Consider the following 25421-nt stretch of genomic DNA (forward strand, 5'->3'; position numbering starts at 1 on the left):
GCTCAGCACGCCACCCTTTCTCCAAGCACCTGCCTGGTTTTTAATGGCACAGCCCAAAGTTAAGCCTGTGCATAGGTGTCTTCCTTAATCGGGGAACCCAAAGGTTCAGGAGGGAAGAGGCCTAGACGGGTTCCACCCAGGAGGCCCCGCGGCCCAGAGGGGAGAGGCTGCTACCAAGCGCCCCAAAGGGTTAAGCATGGTACCTGCCAGAGCTTTGATCCGGGATCTCTCGAAGAGCCTGGCAGAGCTGTTGTCGTTGTCCAGCTCATCGTCGGAGGCCTCCCAGCGCGCGTTAATCCGGCTGTACTGCTGCTGTATCTCCAAGTGATCGTAGTCGGGGGTGGAGGTCATGTTCCGGGCCTGCCACAGCTGCTCTGGCTTCGGTTACGGGGAAAGGGGCCCTGCAGGAAAGCCACATGAGAGTGTCACCACCTCCCTGGGAAACTCCAGGGAAAGTGACTTGCCACCTCCCACGCGACCAGCTCATGCAGAGGAGCCCTGCGTTGAGATGGGCATTTCTGACGGCCACCTGCAGGGATTTCTGGCCCGCTAGGCAATATTGCGTAGGACAGCCCGGCAGAACGGAAGGCGCTCGAGTCTCTGTGCCCAGTAGCTGGGGACGTAACTCACAAGAAACCGGGTATGCTTGTGCATACAGCTCTGCGGGGATGCTGGCCTTTTTCCTCGTGCAGGGACAACACTTGCGTAACTTGTCATTCCAATAAGCCAGGGGAGGGGAACCAAAGGCCCGGGGGCCATATGTGGCCTCCAGCTTGCCTGGATCTGGCCCCTGAGGCTCAGGGCTCCCCACCCAGTGTTGGGGAGCCTATGCTGGCTCTCCAGCCCCCCTGCCACTTCCCTGTGAGGCTGGAGCACACAAAATCTACTTGCCTGGTGCCCCCAGGTGCTGGTGTGGAATGAGGTGTACAGCTAGTTCGGATTAGGAAGCCTAATCCGAACTAGCTAGTCCGTGCCGCGTGTAGCCGCGCGACACGGGGTCCGACCTAGCCGGCATTTAAAAATGGCGCCGGCCGGCTTTATGCAAATGAAGCCCGGGAAATTCAAATCCCGAGCTTCATTTGCAACTCCGTATGACTACATTACCCCCCCTACTTCGAACTAGGGGGGGTAGTGTAGACATACCCTAAGGTGCCACAGGAATACTCGTTTTTTGCAATATATTTCTAGCCCTCCCGGTTGCAGAGAAAAGCTGGAAAACGTGACCTGAAAAGGATAACTTGGTCAAAATCTCAAGATTTTTTTTAAACCAGTCTTAATGCTGTTCCAGTGATTTTTAAAGTTTCGGGTTTGGCGACCCAGCATGATTCAATTTAGGTCAGTGCCTAAATTCTACTGATTTCTGTCAGACAAGCATGGGTTTGATTTCAAGCCTGTCTTGAATCACAATCTACGTCTCTCTAGCAGCACAACCGATAGGCCCAGTGGTAAACACCGTGCCAGAGTCAAAACAGCCCTGGCGTGTGTAAATCATCGTGTCAGGCCAGAGGGCCAGACAGCCTGGCCTACGGGAAACCCCACTATTGTGTCCTGAAGCAGGATGAAAAGCTGACACATCAAAACATTGTGCTAAATGGAAAGTTCCCCAGAAAGTTCAGCACGAAACGTTTCAGGTCCACGCTGCCCGGTGGCAAAGCTCAACTGGCGCAGAGCCTCATGGGAGATGTAGTCCACCCACGCCCGCAGAGGAGAATGAAGGCACGAGGCCCCATTACCGCTCTGGCAGATACAGATTAATCACAAAGTGCCATAGGCCGAAATATTTTCTTTAGATTTTCCCCAGTGGGGAAAAAAAAAGCAATTGTCGGGGGTACCATTTGGTAAAATTCCATAAAAATTTGGTAAAATTCCATTAAAATTTTGGCAGAAAATGCATTTTCCATGGAAAAAACACGTTGATGGAAGCTTCCTGACCAGAAGAGAGTGCTACCATGAGCCGCCAGGAGGTGCATCACCCCTCTTTGCCCCACCAAAAATTTGAATTGCCTCCTCATGGCCCCTCTCTGTTCCTCTCGGTGGCCCTCCCTGCACTCCCTCTCCCCGCAGGTACCAGTCGCCTATGCTGACTAGCAGTGTTTCCTGTAAGCTGAGTGCTTGGGCGGCTGCCCAGGAGAGGCACAATGTTGCCCAGCTGATTAGCAGAGCACCCACAGCCTCCCACAACTGGCAGCATGTGTTTCTGTTGGTGGTGCACATCAGCACATGCCTCAGTGCACGAAACACAAATTATTCCACACGTGGATGGAAACAATTAGAGGGAACATTGCGGACCAGGTTGGCAGCTCCCACAGAAAGTCCCCGTGAAAGAGTGAGAGGTCCAGGAAGCAGCTTTTGTGTTTTACAGAAGGCAGGACCCGGCTGATGCGATGGTTCCAGCACCAGGTCCTCCCAGAATTCAGCTACACACCTGCCGAGTGGGTAGATGTTCTACACCAAAAAGTCCCTGAGTCACTTGTTACCTTCCCTAACAAGCCTGCACTGGCCAAAGGCATTTTGTTTGCAATGCCAAGGACTAATCTCTTTCTCCTGCAGGAAATCCAAAGGGGAAGCGGCCAGGGAGAGAGGTGATCCCATAGCAGGCTACTGGCAGGGCGTCCCACCTCCAGGAGTTCCAGGGATACACATGCCATTCTAGCTATCACTCTAGTAGGCACTTTGCATGGAAATGTAGCCTCCTCTGGGGCAAAACACGTCCACTGTCTAACAGCATGCAGCAATGCTTTCAAGGCAGTGAGCAAAGGACCAGTCCCTGGCACTGTAGAAGCCACATGTAAAAATGAACCATCAAGCACAATGACACATCTCTGCCAGCTTCAGTTGTCAATGCATGGAGCAGGACCGTCCGGTGGGCATGCCCAGGAAGCAGAAATTGCACCAGTAGAAGGAGATTTCTATTTCGATGGAGCAGAAGGGGAAACTGAGGCACAGAGCGCAGGGAAGTAACTTGCACAGGCTCATCCACATCTCCTATGTCCTAGTCCAGGGCTCTTACTGGGCTACAGGGTGCGATTTCAAACCTGCCAAACTCACAGCCTCGTTCCGCAAAGCTAGACTTGGACTAACACTGGAGAACGGCCCAGTTCCCGCTGCCAAAGAAACTCCGAGCCAGGAGCCACAAAAAACAAGCAGCCTAACCTGGCAGGGCTCCCGTGTCGGCAGCCCCAAACTGTGCCCTGAGGCCCAGTGAGAGCCCTGCACTAGGACACAGGGGATGTGAGTGAGCTGCACAAGTCATTTCCCCCCCATCTCCCGTGCCTCAGTTTCCCCATCTGCCCCATGGAGAGAGATACTTTGTAAAGTGCTTTGAGAACAACTGATGGCTAGAGAAGAGGTGATGCTGGCTCTCCCACACCCCTGAAGAGTTTCCTAACCATTGGGCTATAGAGGCCCCCAGAACCCCCTGCAGGACCCACACCTGGAAAGGAAGCAGGGTGGGAGGGAGGCCCCAATGGGTGTGGGATGAGAAACCCCTCCCTGACCCCCGAAACCTTTCCAGGCCAAATGTAACTGAAACTGGTCTGTTCCCATGCAACGTCTATAATAACTCAGCATTTTCCAATGAAAAAAAAACCACTTAGTTGAAAAAGTTTGGCCAATGTTACTTCCTGACCCCTGCCCACGGGGCCGGGCCAGGAGCAGAACGGGGAAGCTACTACCCAAGCAGCAGGGCTCTGCCCCCTCTCTGCAGGGCACCCTGCCCAAGGAAAGCCCCTGGCATGCCTCTGGCAGGGCCCTGTCGGGCAGGGAGCCGATGGGTGGCCAGGGCTGTTTGGCTGAGCTCTCTCCATTGCAGCAGGTGGAGTCACGCCAGGGGATGGGCCCGGCTGGGGAGTTCCCGCGATGAGTCTATGTTTAATCTGCCCATGAGGATGTCGTGTCTCACGCAGCTTTGGACGCGCTCATCGGGCGCTGGCTGGTTGGGAGCATGGCCAGGCCTCTGGAGGCAACGATAAATCTGCCTGGGGGAGAGGTGTGTCCCAGACAGGAAGCCGCCAGGCCCCATTATGTATGGATCTGCTACCCCGGGCGGCAGGTTCCAGTCTGCAATGCCCACTTCCTATCTGCCTGCTTGGCCAGGATCTCCCGCGACGCCCTGCGTCGTTCTCTGGGGTAAGGCACGGCCCCGCTGCGGGTCTACGGCCCCTCCAAACGGCCAGCCAGCCAGCACTGTCCCAGCTCTGCGCCCCATCCCGGAGCAGCCCGAGGGCAGTGGGAGGAGACGACGCGCCACAGTGTAGCGTGGGACAGGAAGTGAGCCACAGGGACCCTGCGCATGCTCTGCATGGCAGAGGACCCTGCTACCCCCTTCCCAGAGCCCCCCAGGCAGCTCGCTGCGGGACCCACACCCGGAAAGGAAGCAGGGTGGGCGGGAGGTGCCCAGCCATGGAGGTTTCAGTACAGGCTGGGGCTGGCTTCTGATGGGCACCTCGGTAGAAATGGGGCTGTGGCCCCGACCCGCTGCCGGTTCCCTGGAGGGCCACCCCAGCAGAACGCCCTTGGGGAATGGTTACCAGCTTCACTGGGCTGCTCCCAGGGCTGGGGAAGGGTGAGGGGAGAAGAAGGAAGGAGACCCGTTTAGCTAGGGCTTGGAAGCGGGCACAGCTCATTGTCTAGGTGCATGGATCCTTTCCCCTGACTGCCTTGGGGCGCCCCAGGTCCATACACCGGAGAACCCCTTAAAAAGCCGATCCCCACCTGCTGCTTCCTCCCCTCATGCACCCTGCATTTCATTGCCGCTGCCGGTGATTCGGGGCAGGGGGCGCGTGGGACCCCAAAGTGCCTTGTGACCGTACTGCTCTGCACGGAAATACCTGCCCCCAGTCCTGGCGGGCCCCTGAGCCCCATCCAGCTGAACCTCAAAGCAAGCCTGAGATAGGACAATCACCGCCTGCCCATTGGCGAAAGCAGGGCTGGTCCATGAACCCAAACGCTGCACGAGAGGAGCCTGTTCGGCCTAGTCATCGCTAAGGAAACAAAGGGGCCTTCTCGCTCTCCCCGGGGAAGGCCTAGCAAAGACATGGGCAGCTGGGAGCCTTCCCCTGCATTAGCAGGTGGAGGGGAAACCTAGGCGCTACCACAGGTCCCCTCCGCCGGCTCAGGTGTGTGACGCCGTGCTGCCCAGCATGCTTTGCCGGGCCTGCCCCTGGTGTCAGGACCGTCATTAGCCCACAGCAAGGGCGAGGCGAGTGACGCCGTGCTGCCCTGCGTGCTTCACCAGGCCTGCCCCTGGTGTCGGGACCATCGTTAGCCCCCCGCAAGGGTGAGGCAAGAAGAGGTTGGCCGGGTCGGCTGCGACTCCCGCAAAAGCACTTTTCTGTCAGGGTGACTGTTGCGGGGGCAGGGAAATGCCACCAGAAATCCTCCCTCATCCCCTCCAGCACCCACACTGCTGCAGCAGCGTTGTCCCTAGCACACACCAGGTCCACCCCAGTGTGACTAAGACTCCCCCACGCATCCTGTTCCCGCAGCTGTTTGCCCAGCAGCTATCACCGTCCAGCGAGGCATCGCAGAGCTAAGGAAGAGCCGGGCCGACACCAAGCAGCAGGATCTCGCAGCGGAGCGAGGGCTGGCCAAGCAGGCCTGGATTTCAGGGGCTTTTCAACCCCCGGAGGTTCAGCCTATCACTAGTTACCAGGTCAAACCGCAGGGTGGTCTGTACATCTGTTTTCTAGGCTGGACCACTGCCCTGGCCCCACCCGCCTGCCCCATCTGCAGGCGTTGATAGCGACACAGCTGGAGCGGCTGCGTTCGAAGAGACACAGGGCACAATACGAGTATTCATTATCAGCATTACAATAGCCGTGTGGGGCCCCAGCGCAGATCAAGCCCTGGTCGTGCTGAGCGCTGCCCAGACACACAGCGAGAGACAGGCCCTGCCCCAGCTGAGATCGGAGCCCTGGGGGGCCAGGTGCTGCCTAGAGACAGGTCCTGCCCCAAAGAGTTTGCATCTAACTGCAGAGGGAAAGGAAATGTCCAAGACCAGTAGCTGGTCTACTGTTCAGCTAGGAACCGCGCCCTGGTCCTTGAGAGCACAGCCTGGCCCATTTCTCCTTTACACCGAGAAGCTGGGCCCCCCCAGAGCTGCATAGGCAAGGCCAGGTCCCAAGGGAGGGGCAGGAAGTTTTCCCAGCCGCGTCTCAGAGGGGCTCATCGGGGAGGAAGCCCCCCCGACCTGGCTGGCGGCACATGCCCCCTGCCTGGGCGCAGCTGCTTCTCCAGGATGCGTGTCCCTCTCCCAGGCTGGCCTGGCTGCGACCCGATGCGCCGCCGAGCCGGCGTGGGGCCTCGCTCCCACCCCCATTCCACATGGGACACGGGGGGGAGGGATGAGATGAGCAAGGCCCCTGATTCAGAACTCCCGTGGGGCGTGCATCATGAACGTGGCACCTGCCAGCTCCCTGCCCAAGCGGGAGGGCCCCGTGCTCGGGCAAAGCACCGGCTGCCCACGAACGCGGCATCCCCTGGCCCAGATCGCGGGCTCCCCCCAACTCTAAGTCCCCGAAGGGCTGCAGAGCAGCGGCTGAGCAATGCACCATGGGATGGAGCAGACCGCTCAGCGCTCATTCCGAACGGGGGGCAGGTGCAAGGTGAGGGCGGGATTGCAAAGCAGCAGGTACACACGGAGGGCACTGAACGCAGGGGGAGGGGAGGAAAAGCTGGCCGGGAGGTAAAAGTGTGGCCTTGCCCTCACTGCTCAGCTTGGCCACTTCACGCAGGGGAGGGCGGCTCGAAGGGAGAGGGGCTGATGGCCCATGGCCCAGACGGTGCAAGAGTCTTCTCAGCAGCGTCCCCTGTAACCCGTGCGCGTATGGAGCCGCTCACGAGACATTCCCATGCCGCCCAGCTGATCAGAGAGTACCCACTGCAAGGGTTTGTTTCTACTGGTGGTGCACATGCCTCGGTGCGCCTAAAAATTTGTTCCACGCAGGGAATGGAAAAGATTAGAGGGAACATTGCTTCCCGGTGCAATCAGATACTCAGGATGGGAACCCCGGCGTTCCTCCAAAAGCCGGCAGGCGGTTGAAAGCTGAGCGGGGAGCGAAAGGGCCCTGGATGGGGGGTTGTGCTGAAGGCGTTCCCCAGGCACAGCTCCACGGTATGATTGTCCATCTTGCCGAATAACGCAAGGGGCGGTATCGCCCGGAGCAGCTGGAGCCAAGCCCCGGCTATTCCGAGCACACAAGCCCCCCTCCAACCCCCCCTCGGCCTGGTGGGCGGAAGAGCTCTTTGCAGCGTGCCTGGGGTGGAAATTCCCCTCTAAAAGTAGCCCAGCTCTGAATAGCTTGGCTCAGACGCTATCGGCCCAGCTGTCCGATGCTCCGGGCGGGGGGGGAGGGAGGCGCCGCACGCCCGTGCGGGTCATTTGATAGATTTCCGTCGGCACGGTTACTATCTATAGCTGCCGGGAAGCAAGAGACGGTTCGGAAAGGGTTGGGGGCCTCTCGCGGCCCCGGCGGCACGGCGGACGCCAAAGCCCGGCCAGGCTTCCCAGACTCCCTTGGGAAACGGAGCCCTTCGTTTTCCCGCTTTGGCCCCCCAAAGGGAAGGTGGCAGGGGAAGGCTGCACAGATCTCACGGGCAGAAAGGGCCAGTCTGGCCTCCCCGCGGCACCCAACTGTCCCGCCCCTCTCCTCCACCTCGAGTCGGAGGCGCATGCAGAGGTGACAGTAACTGGGGGTGCCCTGGTGCGCGGCTCCGGCAAGAGCTGGCTGAGCTGGGAACAGCCAGCAGAGAGCTATTCCCAGAGCTGGCAGGGCCCCGGGCTGCGACAGGACAGCGCCTGTGAGGAACGTGACGTCACTTTCACCGCTGGGCATGCGGGAGGTGGCGTCTGCGCTACCGATCCCAAGCAGGTCCCCTGGGCCGAGGCCGATGAACTTCAGCTAGAAAAGGCCCAGAGATGAGCTAGTGGGATGAGCAGGGGATTGTAAGGCCGATACGGTGGGAGGAGACGGGAAGAGCTGGGCAGTGCAGGTGGAGGGGATCCGATCGCTCTCTGTAGCCAGGCTGGGGGCCCCAGGCCGGGTGAAGAACCAGGAAGCTCCCAACGCTGGTGCCTAAGCTCCCTGTGGGCTGCACACCTGCCTAGTCAACCCCACACAGGGGATCAGGGATGCAGTGGGGAGAGGCGCCTCTGCCAGCCAGCCCCAACATGGACCTGTCCCGGATGTACCCGGACTTGCCCCCAGCCCCAGCATGGCCCTGCAGGGCCAGGGGAGAGGCACCTCTCCCCTCCAGCCCCAGTGCTGCTGTGGGGCGAGAGAGCTGCGGGGAGTCCTCTCTCTCGGCCGCAGACCCTGTGGAGACTGCACCCCAAACCGCTCGTCCCCGGCCTAACCCAGAGCTCACCCCACCCCCAGCTGGCGCTCGTAATCCCGAACCCCAGCCCTCTTCCCCGGCCCCGAGCCCCCTTCCACACTCCAAAGCCCTCGGCTCCCCTCCCCCAGGAATACGGAGGGTGCCCCCGTCTGGAGGCGAGGTGCGACGCACCCGCTCCACGCTGGGGCGCATCACACAGGCCCTTCTGCGCCCGCGTGGGGACAACAGGAGGGAGCGCGGGCTGGAAGGAGGACACGCGGCGACAGACTGGCCAGCAGGGATCCGGGGCTGGGAAGGAGAAGATGGTTCCCACCCCCAGGGGAGGGAGGTCCAGGACCAGGGGGCCACGAGGCGCCCCGTGGGCTCAGAACCTGACTACCCGGACGATGGGGCTGGATTGGGTTCTTACAGGCTCTTAGGGCGGGGTGACCTGCCACAGACGGGCCGGGGGGCCCTTCTGTCACCAACACTTCCTGCCTGTCGGTGGCACCCAGGGGCTCAGCCGTTCAGCCTTGTCTGGAGAAGCCAGCACAGGAGGCCGCCGCTTCCTGCCTCCCCATGGGACCTGCCCGAGCTCTCAGCCGTCCCGAGGGATCCGACACAGACAGCCCAGCCGGGCAGGGCAAGGCTCCGGTGGAGCACAGCTCAGAGCTGCGCCACCGCCTGCGCTACATCCCCTGCTCTGGAAAGGTTCCCAGCCAGGCTCTCCGCGGCAAGAGGTGCCCAGGGAGTGGCACTGATTCCCACCAGCTGCTCCCATTGTCTGCAGGGCAGCTGCACGGATTGACACCAGCTGGGGAGAGGGTCCCGTTGGGTCCCACGGTGCCCGTGCCAATGGGCATCAGCCGGAGCGCTGCCCCATGAACGCCAGCCGCTGGGGATCTGGTGTCTGGCTCTCAGGGAGCTAGAACGGACTGACACCAGCTGGGGACGTGTCTTGCACCCAGGTCCCCTGGGCCGGTCTCTGGAGCTCTCCCTGGAGGATGTCACAGAACCTCCGGCCCTTTTCCAAGGAATCAGGGACGGCCCCGTCTCACTGGCCACGCCACACAGGGACTGTTGCTTTAAGGACAGCAGCCATGCCAGTGCCTTTGGGGGACGCCGGCAGGCTGTCCAGCACCCCACTCGTGTCCCAGCCGGGAACCTGGGAAGCATCACCTGCTTCCTCCGGGAGCAAGGGCCACATCACGCCAGCCAACGGCACTGCCAGCAGGGGAGCCCTTGGAAACTACAAATGCAGCTTGGCTGGGCCTTGCTTTGGGCAAGCCTTCGACTTGGCCCCGCAGGACACGTCCATTAGAAACCCAGAACAATATAAACGGCCTGCGGCCTGCGTCACGAGTCCTAAACCCGGCTGGCAGGTCTCAGCATGGCATTGTAAATGGGCAGGCTGCATCCCACGGGGGTGTTTCTGATGGGGATCAGCTCAGACCAGCCCCTGGCCCTTCCGTGGGTTAGTTTCATCAGTGACCTGATGGCTGAGAAAGGTCGCAGGGGGTGCAAAGACATCGAGGGGGAAGGGGCCAGTGACGGAGGAGACACCCCATAGATACAGAGCGATTGGATCACGGGGTCTCTTGGGCTCCTGCAAAGGGGGTGTGTGTCAAAGAGCTTCGGCCACACTTACAGCCTGGGGTCCTCTCCCCAGGGAGCTGGGATTTGAAAACACTTGTGGGCCGTGGCCGACAGTCAACTGAACATTAGCTCCCTGTGGGACGCTCTGGTCACACCAGCTGATGGGACCCTGGGTGCATAAACAGCAGAGTCCCGAGGGGCAGCCTTCGGCTGGGGGGCACCCGCAGCTGGAATCCTGTGTCCAGCTGGGGGGCCCATCATTCCAGAAGGATGTTGCTACCCAGGCGAGGGGAGAGCCCCGAAAAGGATGAAAGTGCTAGAAATCCCACTGTACAGCAACCGACTCAACGCGCCCCAGTCTCCACATCCCCACCGGGGAACGAGGACTTCGGAATGGGCTCTTCTGTCTAGCCCAGAAAGGTCTAACGGGCTCCAATGGCTGGACGTCAGAGCGAGGCAAATTCCGGCTGGAAGGACGAGGCATGTCGGTAACAGAGCGAGCTGCGAGCCGTTGGGACGATTTACCCCGGCTGCGATGTCGGTGCTTAAAATCAAGACGGGATTTGCTTTCTACAAGCTCTAGGGATGATTTGGGGGTGGGTCTCTGGCCCAGGTGAGACAGGTCTCTGGACTTGCAGATCACTCTTATCCCTTTTTGGCCCTGAAATGGAAGAATCCCAGCGCCAGACCCCCTTGGCTCTACCGTGCTGGCGTAGCCAGAAGGGACCACTTAGATGGGCCCAGATTTCGGGGAGGGGGGTGCAAAAATGGAGGGCGGGGTAGTAAGGGGGGGGTAAGCCCTGGTGCTCTGGCCCTGCTCCCAGCTGGAGTGCATGGCGAGATGGTGGGGGAGCCTGGGTACAAAGTGGGTGGGCCATGGCTCACTCAGCCCCACCCGTGGCAAGCACGGTAGAGCCCTGTTCTAGACCCTGGAACGCTCTTTGATGGGGCCACAAGCGTTTTTTAAAAAGAAGACAAAAAGAAGCAAAAGCCCCCTCCCTCTCCAAACAAGCCAACCGACGCCCTTTATCTGGGGCAGGCAGGGCTGTGCGGCACCCCGGGCTTATCTCGCAGTGCGTTCCGTCCACACCTATGGGAATGCCCTAATCAGAAATACCAGGGCTGGCCCTTGGGTCTGTACCGCTTTGGAGCTAGGAAGCCGTAGCATTGACTCCGGCTGCCGCCATGCATGCAGGCAGAGCCCAGGCAGGCAGGTGCACTGAGCCCAGGCAGGCAGGAGCAGGCCCTGGGCGGGGGGCGGGGAGGGCAGCCTGTGTGTCTAATTCACCCCACAGTAAAGCTGATTTCTACAGAGACAGCAAAAGGGCCTGTCAGTCAAAAGCTGCTGGATGGTTTCACTGGAGATCACCAGTCGTGCTTAGCAGGGGCCCAGCCACCGCGCCTCTTGGAGAATAGAAGCACGTTGGCGCTGCCTGGGATCCAACCGGGCACAGAGAGGGCTGCAGGTTCACTGCCTGTCTGGGGACGCTGTCACAAGTCGGAGTGTTCCTGGCCACCTCGCACACAGTGAGCAGCGGGTCTCATCCCTCCCCCTCCCGGGGCAGATCATCAGCTGGAGCCAGGCCAGTCTCCACCCACTGGCCTCATCACAGCGCTGCAGACGTTTGTTCCGCTATCACGTTTCTCCTGCTCTCACCCCAAGGAGTTTCTGTGGCAGCAGGCCAAAAGGGGAATCAGATGATTCCAGTCCCCCGGTACAGGCCGCCTGCACCGTCCGGATACCCAGCGACTTGAAGCATTTCAGCTCTCAAGCATCGAACCTGTTGCGAGCCACCCGCAGAGATCAGGAGAGACCGAGGTACCACCCAGGGAACTGAGAGGGGCCCAGCCAATCCCAGCAGGCCAGCTGCTCCCCATGCCTCAGTGACAGAAGAAACAACCCTCAAGAGCCCAGCCGATCCGACCCAAGGGGAAATTCCTTCCTAACCCCAAATCTGGGGAACAGGGGGACCCTGATCATGGGAGCAAGACCCAGCAGCCAGGCAGTGAGAAAGAGGAATCTCCATGTGCACTGACTGCGAGCAGAGAGCAAGTAGTCACAAAGCACCCGGCGATGGCACAGAGCGTCTCTGGGTGCCCATTCTCACAGCAGGAGAGCACAACGGTGGGCCGCATGTGTGTAGCAATACGGGTGGGGAGAGGACAGCACGAAGACACCTTCCCTACAGTACTGGAGCCGGGTGTGATGGGTTAGCTACTAGCATGGCTGCATTGTGGACACAGTCCCAGAGCAGCCAGGCGTGTACACACCTGTGTACACAGCGTGACCACAGGCAAAGGAGCTGTAAGGAAGGGGCTCTCGACCCTTCCAGATGACTGCACCCTTTTCAGGAATCTGATTTGTTTTATCAACCCCCACGTTTCACCTCACTTCAAAACCACTTGCTCACAAAACCGGACCTAAGACGACAAAAGTGTCCCGGCCTCACGAGTACTGCAAAATTGCTGACTTCCTCCTTTTTACCGCATCACTGTAAAATACATCGACTGGATCACAACTCTTGTGCTCACATGTCAGCGGACGGGACACAGAGCCGTACGAATACGTCATTATCGGTAGCAAAGTGTCGTCTGTACAGACTTCGCACCCACTTTTTATGGAGCCTGTTGTAAAACTAGGCAAATTGTTGCTGTCCCGCGTGGAAGACCCTGCGCACGCCTGGGGGGAGGCATCTGCCCTTGGCTGAAAACCACTGCAGTTAGGTGCATGTGCAAGGCCAGCAGCGGTCGCAGACAGGACAAGAGCGGATAGTATCCTGCATGCGAGGCCAGTGGGGGCAGTTTGCGAGGACAGCAAATAGCAGGCGTGCCCTACCAGCTGCTAGCCACCGAGCACGGAGAGAGAATGGCGTGTGCGTGTGTGTGTCTCTGTGTGTGTGCGCACTTCTGGCCTGACAACAAGCCAGACCAACTCCGAGCCTAGGGCAGGCACTTCTGCGGGGCCCACCCTGACTGGCAGTGTGAGGAAGGGAGGAATCCAAGAGAAAGCCGGTGCCCCACGGTGGGGCTGGGACGGCTGTGAGTTGGGTCAGGTGGCAAACGAGGCCCTCCCCACCTGGTCGTTCACCAGCCTGAGGCACTCTGCTAAGGAGGACACCTGGGAACCCCACCGCCCTGGCCCTGGTTCAGTGCCGGCTGCCAGCCTCACTTTCCTGGCCGTTCCACCTGCAGCCCAGATGGCTGCGGAGTCTGGCTGGGAGCTGCTAAGGGCCGCAGTGAAGGTCAAATCTAGTCAGTTACCAAGTCTGATCTGACTCAGGAGTGGAGGGGGAGGGAAGGGAGGTTTCCAATCACATTTTCCTGGGTCTTTCAAAGCACGTTTTTCCCTCCCCGATTGCTGCACGAAAGACACACCACAAAGCGCTGCCAAGTGGTCCGGGCCTAGCTGCCCTGCTAATCTCTCACGTGTTTTAGGAACATTTTCCGTCAGCAGAGCCAGCGACAGAGGGAAGCGTTCTCAAGCGGAAGTGTGGGCTTCCGATGGATGGTGTAATAAACAGCTGCCATATTCTGCCCCAGAGGTGGCTGCCTTTCACAAGCAATGAAAGATCCCGTGCCACAGCTTTTTCTCCCTTTCCTCACTCCAGCCCCATGGTTCAGACTGAGAGGTGCGCGCCACGCTGGGCCAATCCGGCTTGGGAAAAGGGCACGTCAACCCGGTTGAAGTAAGATGGAGGGGACTTTTTTTGAGAGCAGGAGAGCCAGAATCCTTCACTGTTACCCCAGCAACCAACTCCCTGATATCTCCCCTCAATAATGCTGGCACCTCCAGTGGACATTGCTCCTCAAACAGTCAGCACTGAAAGAGGTAATGGTGTTCACTTTGGAGCCTAATGATGACATTTAAGCAGCACACCCCTGGGAATGGCTCATGAGCTGGCGCTCCAGGTTGCCTGCAGCCTCAGGCACATGTCATTCAATTAAACACCAGCCCCCCACCAATCTTACTTCCCCTGACAGGTACCATGTGCTCACGGATGCCACAGCTTGCTCCCCACTCTGTGGGCCAGGGAATCGCTGCATTGCAACATTGAGGGGCACAGGATCCCACGTTAGGGCTCATCTGCGCAAAGCGTTTTTGCTCAGGGCTTAGAGCTGGAGTAGCAGCTGCAGCCTCAAAAGCTCCAGCCCCTTCCATCCCTGCAATGTGGCCACCCAATAAGAACTTCTCAGATACTGTTCTGCTAACTGAGTGATCAGTGATACAGCCCTGGGCAGGGCTGGGAGGTCAGATTATCTACTGGCCCTGCTGACCACCAAAGCGGGTCCAAGTCGAGGTCTAGGGAGCGCCTGAGGCTCTACCATGTCACGTCTGAACAGAGTGCTGTGATGGCAAACCACATGCCCGGCGCCCGCCCACCCCCAGCACAAAGCCAAAAAGAATATAGAGGCCAGTGGCCGGGAGAGGCCAAGCGTGGGCGGAGCTTCGGAGCGGAGCATAGGCGGGGCCTCAAGGGAAAGAGGCCGAGCATGGGCGGAGCTTCGGAGTGGAGCATAGGCGGGGCCTCAAGGGAAAGAGGCCGAGCATGGGCGGAGCTTCGGAGTGGAGCATAGGCGGGGCCTCAAGGGAAAGAGGCCGAGCATGGGCGGAGCTTCGGAGTGGAGCATAGGCGGGGCCTCAAGGGAAAGAGGCCGAGCGTGGGCGGAGCTTCGGAGTGGAGCATAGGCGGGGCCTCAAGGGAAAGAGGCCGAGCGTGGGCGGGGCCTCGAAGGGAGCCTGGGCGGGGCCTCAGTGGAAAGAAGCTGAGTGGGGTCAGGGTCTCACGGGAGGGTGTGAGCAGAGCAGGATACGGGGTCCCGGTCCAGGCGCTGAGCCCCACAAAAGGGTGGGGACCATCTTCTATTTTTTGGGGGGGTGCTTGAGCCCTGGAGTCCCCACAAAGCTGGCGCCATTGGCTCCTGAAAGCCGGTGACGGTTGACATGAGCAACGCCGCATCTACACGGCCACTGCGTCAACCTAACCACGCCGGCTGTGACTGGGCGCCGCACAGGGAGGCTGAGTTCCTAAGTCGCTGACCTCGTTGGGAGCCAGATTTAAGTGAAGACCCTTCCCCAGCCAGGTCGACACAAGGCAGGTCACACGGACCTAGCCCTGCAGTGAAGGCCAGGCCTAAATTACAGCCGCGCCTCCCCAAGGTGGACGGGTGTGTGACTTTTGCTGAGGCCCTCAGGGTAGGGGAGGCAACCTTTTGTAACCTGAAAACCAGGAGGGGGTTGCAACTAGGCGACACTGCCCGGAAAGCAAAGACTGGAGGAAAGGCAATGGGCATGTTAGGAGCCAGGCAGCTGGAAGCAGGTCAGGAGTGCAAGGGGAGGCCTTCAGCCCTTCTATGTGGTGTCCCTGGAGACTAAAGAACCTTCCATTTTACACACTGGCCGAGAGTCATGGTGAACTGCAGAGTTAGGGGGCAGAACCCTTTAGCATCTCCAAGAGGCCCATCCAGGCAGACTCACTTAGGGTTGCCAGATCAAACACCCCCCGCACAAAAAAAAGGGGGAAAAAATTCTGTTGAGCAAAAAAAAAAAAAGGGGGTAGGGGAGACCAAAGTTGTTGAGCAAAAAAAAAAAAAGGTGCTGTGCCTTTAAATGGCCCCACACTCCTCACTCCCCCGCCAGATGCGGCAGGGGAAAATTGTCCCTGCCAGGCTTCCGTCAGAGGGAAACGGGAACTATTGGACATTTCACATGTCCGGTATTTTCTGTTTTTTTTACTGGATGGGGGACCCAAATAACGGACAGTCCAGGCGAAAACCCGGTGAACAGGAGTGCTGAATGCTCCAGGGCTAGACCCAGGAAGGTCAAAGCTGCGTCGGTTTCTTGCCCCGGCGGTAGTGTGCTCAAATACAGCAGGCATGCTGCCTCGGTGTCCTGAAAGGCTTCCAAGGGAGCAGTGCTACAGCATTCTCCTGCGACTCCACAGCGGTGGGCAAGTTGGTTGAGACAATAGTAAAGAGCAGAATTATCCCACGCGGAAAAGCACAGGATGGGCCATGCTGGGGAAGAATCAAAGCAGCTTTTGGAAAGGGAAATCAAGCATCACCAATCTATACGCTGAACCTCTCTAGTCCGGCAGCCTCGGACCTGACCGGTGCCGAACCAAAGAATTTGCCAAACCACAGGAGGTCAATATTGTCTAGCAATGTTACCAACACGTCCACTGCTTACTGGGCTCTGAGAAGACATCTAGGGGTGAATTCGTGCTAAATAACAGCACAGAGCACTGAGAGCCAGGCCTGGTGGCTGGAAACAAACTTTATGGGACTGTGGAAAGTTGGCCACACTAGTGGACATCTGGCTCACTAAAATCATGCCGGACCACGGATGTTGTCAGACCAGAGAGTGGTCAGGGACACAACTTCAGGCCGTGGGGGTCCCTAAACGCCTGACTGCCAGATGCTGGGACTAGGTGGCAGGCAACAGATCACTGGATAAATTGTTCTGTTCTGTTCACTCCATCTAAAGCACCTTGCACTGGCCACTGCCGTAGAATCATAGAAGATGAGAGCTGGAAGAGATCGCAAGAGACCATCAAGTCCAACCCCCTGCTCAAGGCAGGGCCAACCCCAACTCAAGCATCCCAGATGGGGAAATTTCAAGCGGAGACTTAAAAACCTCTAGGGATGGAGATTCCACCCCCTCCCTAGGTAACCCATCCCAGTGCTTCCCCAAGCGCCTAGGGTACGTCTAGACTACATGGCTCCGTCAACGGAGCCATGTAGATTTGTTTGTTTGGCAAAGGGAAATGAAGCTGCGATTTAAATAATCGCGGCTTCATTTAAATTTAAATGGCTGCCCCGCTCTGCCGATCAGCTGTTTGTCGGCAGATCGGGGCAGTCTGGACACTCCCCTGCCGACATGAAAGCCCTTTATCGACCTCCCCGGTAAACCTCATCCTACGAGGCATAACGGGGAGGTCGATAAAGGGCTTTCAGGCCTGCGCAGGAGCGTCCAGACTAGTGTGCTGAGCCGACAAACAGCTGATCAGCTGTTTGTCTGGCTCAGCGCGGCAGCCATTTAAATTTAAATGAAGCCGCGATTATTTAAATCACGGCTTCATTTCCCTCTGCTGATCAGCCTAATCTACATGGCTCCATCGATGGAGCCATGTAGTTTAGACACACCCCTAGGGAAATAGCTTTTCCTAATATCCAACCTAGACCTCCTCCACTGTAACTTGAGACCATTGCCCCTTGGTCTGCCATCTGTCACTACTGAGAACAGCCTCTCTCCGGCCTCTTTGGAACCTCCCTTCAGGAAGTTGAAGGCTAAAGTCAGAAGACAGGATACTGGGCTAGAGGGACCTTTGCTCTGACCTAGTATGGCCGTTCTTATGCTCTGCTTAGAAATGGATGGCCAGCAGAGCTAAGGACAATAAAAATGATTGTTTTAATATAATAGGAACAAAAAGAAACCTAACAATAGTACTGGTCCATTACTAGATGAAAATGGTACAGTCATAAAGACTAATGTGGAAAAGACAGACATGTTCAATACATATTTGCATTTGGGAAAAAACATCTTGTGATGATGATAACACTTTTTTATTCCACTAGTATCTCAGGAAGATGTTAAGCAGTGGCTGTGGAAGTCAGACATTTTACAATTAGCAGGTCCAGAGAATCTGCACCCAAGAGTTGTAAAAGAGCTGGCCGAGGAGCTCGCTCACCTGTGAATGTTGAGTTTCAATACATTGTGGAATGCTGGGGAGGTTCTAGAAGTCTGGAAGAAAGTGAATGTTTATGCTAATGTTTACACAGGATAAATGGGACGAGCCAGGTGATTATACATCTGTTAGCCTGACATCAGTTCTGGAGAAGATAATGGAGAGGCTGATTTGGGACTTGACTAATCAAGAATTAAAGGGAGGTTATGTAATCAAGGCCAGGCAACGTGGGTCTATGGAAGAGATAACTTGCCAGACTAACATGATACCTTTTCTCGATGAGATTACCCATTTGGTGTCATACACTTAGCCTTCGGCAAGCATTTGACCTGGTCCCACGTGACATTTTGATGAAAATTCTAGAATGATATAAAATTGACAGGAGACAAGGTGGGTGAGGTAATATTATCTTTTACAGAGCCAGGACCCACTTCTGTTGCTGCAAGAAAAGCTTTGGAGCCACACGCAGCTCTTCTTCAGGTTTACGGGTTGCGGTGGACAATCAGTCAAACAGACGCTCCTAGAGCAATGATGTGGCCAAGTTCCTAATGCAGTCTCTGGACGTGTAAACAGGGAGAGCATGAGTAGGAGCAGAGAGGTTATTTTCCCTTTGCTTTTGACATGGGTGCAACTGCATCTGGAATCCTGCAGCCCGTTCTGGTGCCCACAGTTCCAGAAGGATGCTGACAAATTGGAGAGGATTCAGAGAAGAGTCATGAGACTAATTAACTGACTGGAGAGAAACCTGCCTCACAGCAATAGACTCAAGCGGGTCACTCTATTTAGCTTAACAAAGAGAAAGTAAAGAGGTGACTTGGTGACAGGCTATAAATATTCACATGGGGAAGAAATATTTGATATATTGAAATATATGAGTCAACAATGTGACACTGTTGCAAAAAAAGCTAACATTATTCTGGGAGGCATTAACAGGAGTGTTGTGAGGAAGACACAAGAAGTCATTCTTCCACTCTATTCTGCGCTGATCAGGCCTCAGTTGGAGTATTGTGTCCAGTCGGGGCGGCCTGTGACTATAGGCCGACTCGGCCATCGCCTAAGGCACTGCCTTCAACAGTGCCCGATGATGACATCACGGGACTTCTGGGGCACCCGATGATGACATCACAGGGCTTCTGGGGCACCCAATGATGATGTCACCCCATTGACGGCTTTACAGGTGGGGGTGCTGATCATGCGTTCTGCATGGGGCACCAGCTGCCGTGGCCCGCCTTGGACCACTCTTGCAGCCAGTTCTGGACACCACATTTCAAGAAAGACGTGGAGAAACTGGAGAGAGTCCAGAGAAGAGCAACAAAAATAATTAAAAGCCTAGAAAACATGAGCTGTGAGCGAAGACTGAAAGAATTGGGCTTGTTTAGTTCAGAAAAGAGAAGACTGAGAGGGGACATGGAGCAGTTTTCAAGTATCTAAAAGGATGTCACAAAGAGGTGGAAGAAAAATTCCTTGGCCTCTGAGGATAGACTGCAGCAAGGGAGGTTTAGGTTGGACATTAGAAAAAAGTTCCGAACTGTCACGGTGCTTAAACACTGGAATAAATTGCCCAGGGAGGTTGTGGAATCTTCATCACTGGAGATATTTAAGAGCAGGTTAGACAGACACCTGTAAGGGATGATCTAGATGGTGCTTGGTCCTGCCGTGAGGGTAGGGGACTGGACTTGATGATCTCTCAAGGTCCCTTCCAATTCGAGGATCCTATGATCCTCTAGCAAAGAGAGGTCTAACATGATCCAGCAGCTGGAAGCTGAATTTAGACAAATCCAGCCTGGAAATAAGATGCACATTTTTAACACTGACGTTAATTACCCATTGGACCAATTTACCAAGGCTTGCAGAAGTTTCTCCCTCCCTGGCTATTTTAAAAGCCTGGATGTTTTTCTAACAGCTCTGCTCAGGGAATTATTTGGGGGCCAGATGCTGGCCTGGGTGAACACCAGAGATCGGACAAGATGATCACAGGGGTCCCTTCTGACCTTGGAGTCTACGAAATTGCAAAACGAAGCAGCTGGCAAAAGAGCGAGGGGGTATCTGTGTCTACGCACAGCGCCTCCCCCCTTGTCTCCTCCCTGGCCGTGCCATTATCGGTGGGCTGTCTAGGCACAATGAGGCATGAGGGCACAACACCCAGCACGGGGAGGCCCCGATGCCAGTCAGGACTGTGGATATAACTGTAATAGAAAAACCCAGCAGATGTAGGTGGGCCAGCCCCCATGGTGGCCCCGCTCCCAGCCCCGGCTCACTCAGCCTGGCTTTGTCTGGCTCTGCCCTGGGCTGGGAACCGTGGCTCTTGGCTCCAGAGCAGCTGGGTGTTGTATTTTGGGCGTGAGGGCAGGAGTTGGCAGCCAAAGCGCGTGCCCTGGCTCCGCAGGAGCCTGAGCCAGCAGAGACGCTCTGACAAGGAGGAGCGAGGAAGGTTAACGGCGCCGGCAAAGTCATTTCCCCCACAGCCACGGCTCTGCCCACCTCCCCCGCAAGCACGTTCCGAGCGGCTGGAGGCCCGAGTGAGGTAGAGATGCGGCTGTGCTGGCGCCCGGGGGGGGGCAAGGACAGACAGAGGGACGCCGAGGACAGCTTTCTGCTGCCACCGTCGCTGCACCGACTGCCGGGCTAGCCCAGGGCGGGAGCTGCCGCCTGCTGCTCTCCACAGAGAGCCAGCGCTTTGCCCAGCGCCCCGGCCTGCCCAGCACGGTCACGCTGGCTGGGCCGGAGCTTTCCAGACTCCAGGGCATTACAGGGAAGGAAGCCCCCATTTCAGACTCTCCGGCAGGCTTGGTCTGGGTCCACCCTGAGTCAGCCAGGCCTAGAACAGAGGGGTGGAAATTGGGGAACGCCCAGGTGGGGCCCGAAACAACGAGAGGTCGGGTAACGGAGGCCCCACGAGAAACCAACTCCCACTGGGGATGGATGAGACACACACACACAAAGTCTCTCTGCCTCTCACTCACACACTTACACACGCATATCTGTTTCACACACACGGGTGTCACACGCACGAGACTCATACACACACACACGCATATCTCTCTCACACATACGTGTCGCACAAGTTTCTCTCACACATACACATATCTCTCTGACACACAAGTGTCACTCACAAGTCTCTCTCACACATACACATATCTCTCTGACACACAAGTGTCACTCACATGTCTCACACACACATACACATATCTCTCACACACAAGTGTCACTCACAAGTCTCTCTCACACATACACATATCTCTCACACACACAAGTGTCACTCACATGTCTCTCTCACACATACACATATCTCTCTGACACACAAGTGTCACTCACAAGTCTCTCTCACACATACACATATCTCTCTGACACACAAGTGTCACTCACATGTCTCACACACACATACACATATCTCTCACACACAAGTGTCACTCACAAGTCTCTCTCACACATACACATATCTCTCACACACACAAGTGTCACTCACATGTCTCTCTCACACATACACATATCTCTCACACACAAGTGTCACTCACAAGTCTCTCTCACACATACACATATCTCTCTCACACACAAGTGTCACCCCCAAGTCTCTCACACACATACACATCTCTCTCACACACAAGTGTCACTCACAAGTCTCTCACACGCATACACATATCTCTCACACACACAAGTGTCAACACACACGAGTTTCTCACACACATATACACACGTATCTCACACACAACATGAATGTCACACACAAGAGTCTCTCTCACTCACAGACATATACGCAATTGTCTCACACAGATACACGAGTATCTCACACACACAAGAATCTCTCACCGTCTCACATGCTCACGAGAGTCTGTCTCACACACAGAGACAAGAGTCTCTCTCTTTCACACCCACCCATACGAGTCTTTCTCTTTCACACACACACATACACAGACAGAAGAGTCTCGCTCTCTCTCACACACACACACATACACTCACACATACACACACACACACACGATAGTCTCTCTCTCACACCCACACACCCACACCCACACACACCCACACACACACACACAATACAATAGTCTCTCTCTCTCTCACACACACACACACACACACACACGATAGTCTCTCTCTCTCTCACCCACATACACACACGCACACATAATAGTCTCTCTCTCGCCCACATACACACACACACGCATACACACACACGATAGTCTCTCTCTCTCTCTCTCTTTCTCTCTCACACACACGTGTCAAACACGTAGCCAGGACCTTGCCAGAACTAGGAGAGGGGCTGGGTGGGGCGAGGGCAGGGACGGGCGCACACATGTGCTGGCTACTGCTGGGCTCTGGCTCTCCTGGGGTGTCGCTTCCCTCCCTGCAGTAGGCTGCCCCAGCCGTGAGTGTGCAGGGCAGGCTGGGGGGGGGGGCTCTGTTGCTCCCAGAGCTCATCCCACCTTCCTCGGCAGTGGGGTGGGGAACGCAAGCCCTCCCTCTGCTCTGGGCTCCAGCCAAGGTTTCCTTCCCCCTGGCTGCCCCCCGGCCTCACTCTCACCCCTGCTGCAAAGCTCCTGGCTTTCTCACCCCCCAGCCCCTCCCCGGGCACCAGGGCCTGGAAAGGAGAAAAATCAGCAGCCTGACAAAGAGCTTCCCCCAAGGCCTGAGCAGGTCGCGCCCCACAGCAGAACGACCCTCCTCGGGCAGGAGGAGGTGGGACCGTTCCTGGAGAACAAGGGGGAAAGGAGTCGGGGGGACGGGGCGGGGCTCTCTCCTTGGTGGACAAAGGGACGCGACGGAGAGCAGAGATGCTGGCTAACCAGGTGTGTCCGAGGGGTGGGGAGCCACCGGGCCCTGCACCCCCATCCGCAGCCAGAGGAGCCTCCAGCCAGTGGGGAGAGAGAAGGTGTCTTAGGTGACAGGGACCCAGCGCAGCAGAGACTGGTCAGCACAGGGACCAGGAACAGCCAGCACCATCCAACTTGGGGAGAGGGGGGGTCAGAGCCAAGGGCCCTGCCCCCATCTCTGCACCCCAAGCCAGCCAGAGTCACTCACCTCCCCAGCAGCCAGTCTGCCCCTGCAGCCCGCCCTGCCTCCTGCTTCCTGGGCAAAAGGTGTTGCCTGGTCACACCCCGCTCCCAGGTTCCGGTAACAGAAAGCATCAGCTATTGTGTGCCTGCAGGAGGCCGTCCCACCCAAAACCCCATCGCCATGTTGCCACTGGTGCAGTGCCCAGGGAAACTGAGGCACACCGGAGGTTAACGCAGGACAGTCGCAATCACACGTAAGGTAACAAAGCGAACGAAGCGAATACGGCACCACTTCATCACACCAGGGCACTGGCTTGTGGGGAGGGGCTCTAGGCGATGGCAGAGTTTCTCCGGCCTCTCAGGGTCTGCAGCCAGGCAACTAATCAAGGAGCAACTCGTTAGGCAAAGGCTGCCCCTGTCACTGGATATACCCGGGGGAGCTTTGTGCTCCAGGGGCCATGGGACAGGCCTCCTACGGGGGGGGGAGGGGGCCTAGTGTTGCTGGATTTGGTGCAAGGAGTCATGGAGAGAGAGGACCGTGAGGGAGGGGTGGAAGCCGTAGGCATGGCTTTCCCTACACCCCCCTATGTGGGTGTATACTCCCCTACATTTCCCCAACCCGCCCCCAGTTTTATGAACTATGGTGCTATTCAGCCCACCTTCACCCTCACAGTGTCACCCCTCATCGGCCCTGACACCCCCTTGTAAATTCAAACACTCCCCCAATTTTAATTCGGGGGAGCTACTGGTGCCCTTGTGGAGCTGTGTGGGGTCTGGAGGCCTGGTACACTAAAGGGGTCCCTGCCAGGGGACTGCGGCACAGACCAGCTCCTATGACTCCGTGACACGAGGCTGAATCCATTGAGAGACTCCAGCAATGGGGGGGACCCCGCAGACCCCAAAGCTGGATAGAGCCGCCTGCCCAAAGCCACCGGTAGAACGAGGACCAGACGTCGGTGCCTGAGATGGAGCTAAAGCAACACTCGCTCTGGGCCCTGCACAGAGCTTCAGAGCCCCAGAGCCCGCAGGGAGCCCGGCCTGTTTTCAACCCCGACGCGAAGTGCCACGGGTGGGAAATCAAGCCCCATCTCAAACACCAGGGCAGGGTGTGAGAGACCGGGCCTCGGAGGGGCAGAGTCTGACGGGTGTGACGGCTGCTTCCATTCACAGCACTGCCAGCGCAGGGGGTGGGCGTCTCAGTGCGGCGCATGAGGTGGACGGGGAGGAATCCTTCGTGGTAATCAACACTCAGCTGGACCGGCTGAACAGGAAGGGAGCCGGCCTAGCGCCGGCCAGCACTTATGGGCAGATTAGCTTCACTGCAACGGTAGCCTCCCCCTGCCCCCCCCCCATCACAGAGCCAGTTGGGTGACTTTCATCAGGCTAATTGCAGGTTATTGCAGAGGAAATCCACATTTCCCCATGACCCAGTTATAACAGATGATCAAACACTTGCCCCCCGCACGACTCGTGCTGCATTTGATCCGTGTGAATTCTGAATCCTCCCTAGAGGGTCTGGGGAGACCACAGGGAAACGCACGCTGCCACTCACGTGTCCTCTCCGTCTCTCCCGCGGCCAGGCCGGGCGGAGGAGGTCTCCTTTTAAGTCACTGGTGTCAACTGTTAGCGGCTGCCCCAGGAAAACAGCATTATAGGGATCAAGATGCTAATCCCGCACGATTCGCTCAGGAGCTCCCTGGGGTCAGGGACTCTCTGGAAATCCCTTTGAAGATTACACACGCTGAGAGTTAGTCATAAGGCTTTGTCTACACCGCACAGCCCCGGGTGGCTGGAAGCTGTGTCGTGGAGACGAAACCTTCCTTCGATTTCCTGTGTGGGGAGATAAACAATCTGCAGCAAGGGGAACAGCAGCCGTGGCTGGGCACGACTCAGAGGAAAAGGAAAAGCGCGGCTGGTCTGTCTAAAGCCTCTCGCCATTTGAGGGTCTGGCCGTCTGTGGAGGCCATCGGCCCCTTCCTGCAGCTTCGCTGGTTTTTTAAAGCTCTGGCCACGTCAGGCCAGGAGGAGAGGAGAAATTAGCGCAGGAACAGCAAAGAGACGCCTCCCGCTCCAGCTGCAGAATCCCAGTTTTCACCGAAAGACAGTCGGACGTCAGCCGCTCCGGCGGTGAGAAGCAACAGCCCCGCCAGGGGGCCGCGTGGACCCAGCCCTGAGTCTGCAGAGAGCCTGCGCCCACGGCGCTCTCAGGTGAGAGCTGCCCCGTTCTTTGCAGGGAGGGGATGTCAGGAAGGGACGGGGCTGCCCCTCTGGCTCATGGCGCATGGCGGCTCCTGGTGCTGCACAGGTGTGGCCTTTGGGATGCGCAGCCGGGCTCAGCCCAGCCCAAGAAAGCAGCAGGCCCCTGTCCTGCACATCCGCATAGCCTAGTGTGACAGGGCCTGTAAGTCATGTGGGCGGAGCCTGTTTTGTGGGAGGAGCTCAGAAAACCCCTCCCACTACCTTCCACTCCGCTATCTGACTTGCTAGTTTGCATCTGGGCATAGGCGCCAACTCTGTGGGTGCCCCAGGGCTGGAACACCCACAGGGGGAAATTAGTGGGTGCAGCACACCCACTGGCACCAATCTCTTCCCCCCTGTGCCTCTCGTGCGTGGGCGGCCCCGCCGACCTCCTCCCCCACCCTCCCAGCACTCCCAGAATGCTGCAAACAGCTGATTCCCAGTGTTCAAGAAGCTCTAGGAAGGCTGGGGAGAGGCAGGGACTGGGTGCGCTCGTGGGAGGAGGTGGGATGGGGGCAGGGCTCGGGGAAGGAGTGGAATGGGGACGGGGCACAGGCAGAGATGGGGAAGGGCTTGGGGAGGGGTGGAGTGA

The 25421-nt window shown here is 57.4% G+C and overlaps 1 protein-coding gene across 1 annotated transcript in view; it reads right to left on the reverse strand.

Moving 5' to 3' along the window:
• The window catches only part of SPTB (spectrin beta, erythrocytic), a 98025-nt gene that overhangs the window by 69000 nt on the left and 3604 nt on the right, over positions 1 to 25421 (reverse strand). Inside the window, exon 2 of the mRNA XM_075928868.2 lies at positions 204 to 401. Coding sequence (XP_075784983.2) covers positions 204 to 351 — 148 coding nt within the window. The 5' untranslated portion in view covers positions 352 to 401. The remainder of the gene's footprint in view (positions 1 to 203; positions 402 to 25421) is intronic.

This window comes from Pelodiscus sinensis, chromosome 5 (assembly GCF_052426305.1).
Source record: "Pelodiscus sinensis isolate ZL-2025 chromosome 5, ASM5242630v1, whole genome shotgun sequence".
NCBI classification, from domain to species: domain Eukaryota; kingdom Metazoa; phylum Chordata; order Testudines; family Trionychidae; genus Pelodiscus; species Pelodiscus sinensis.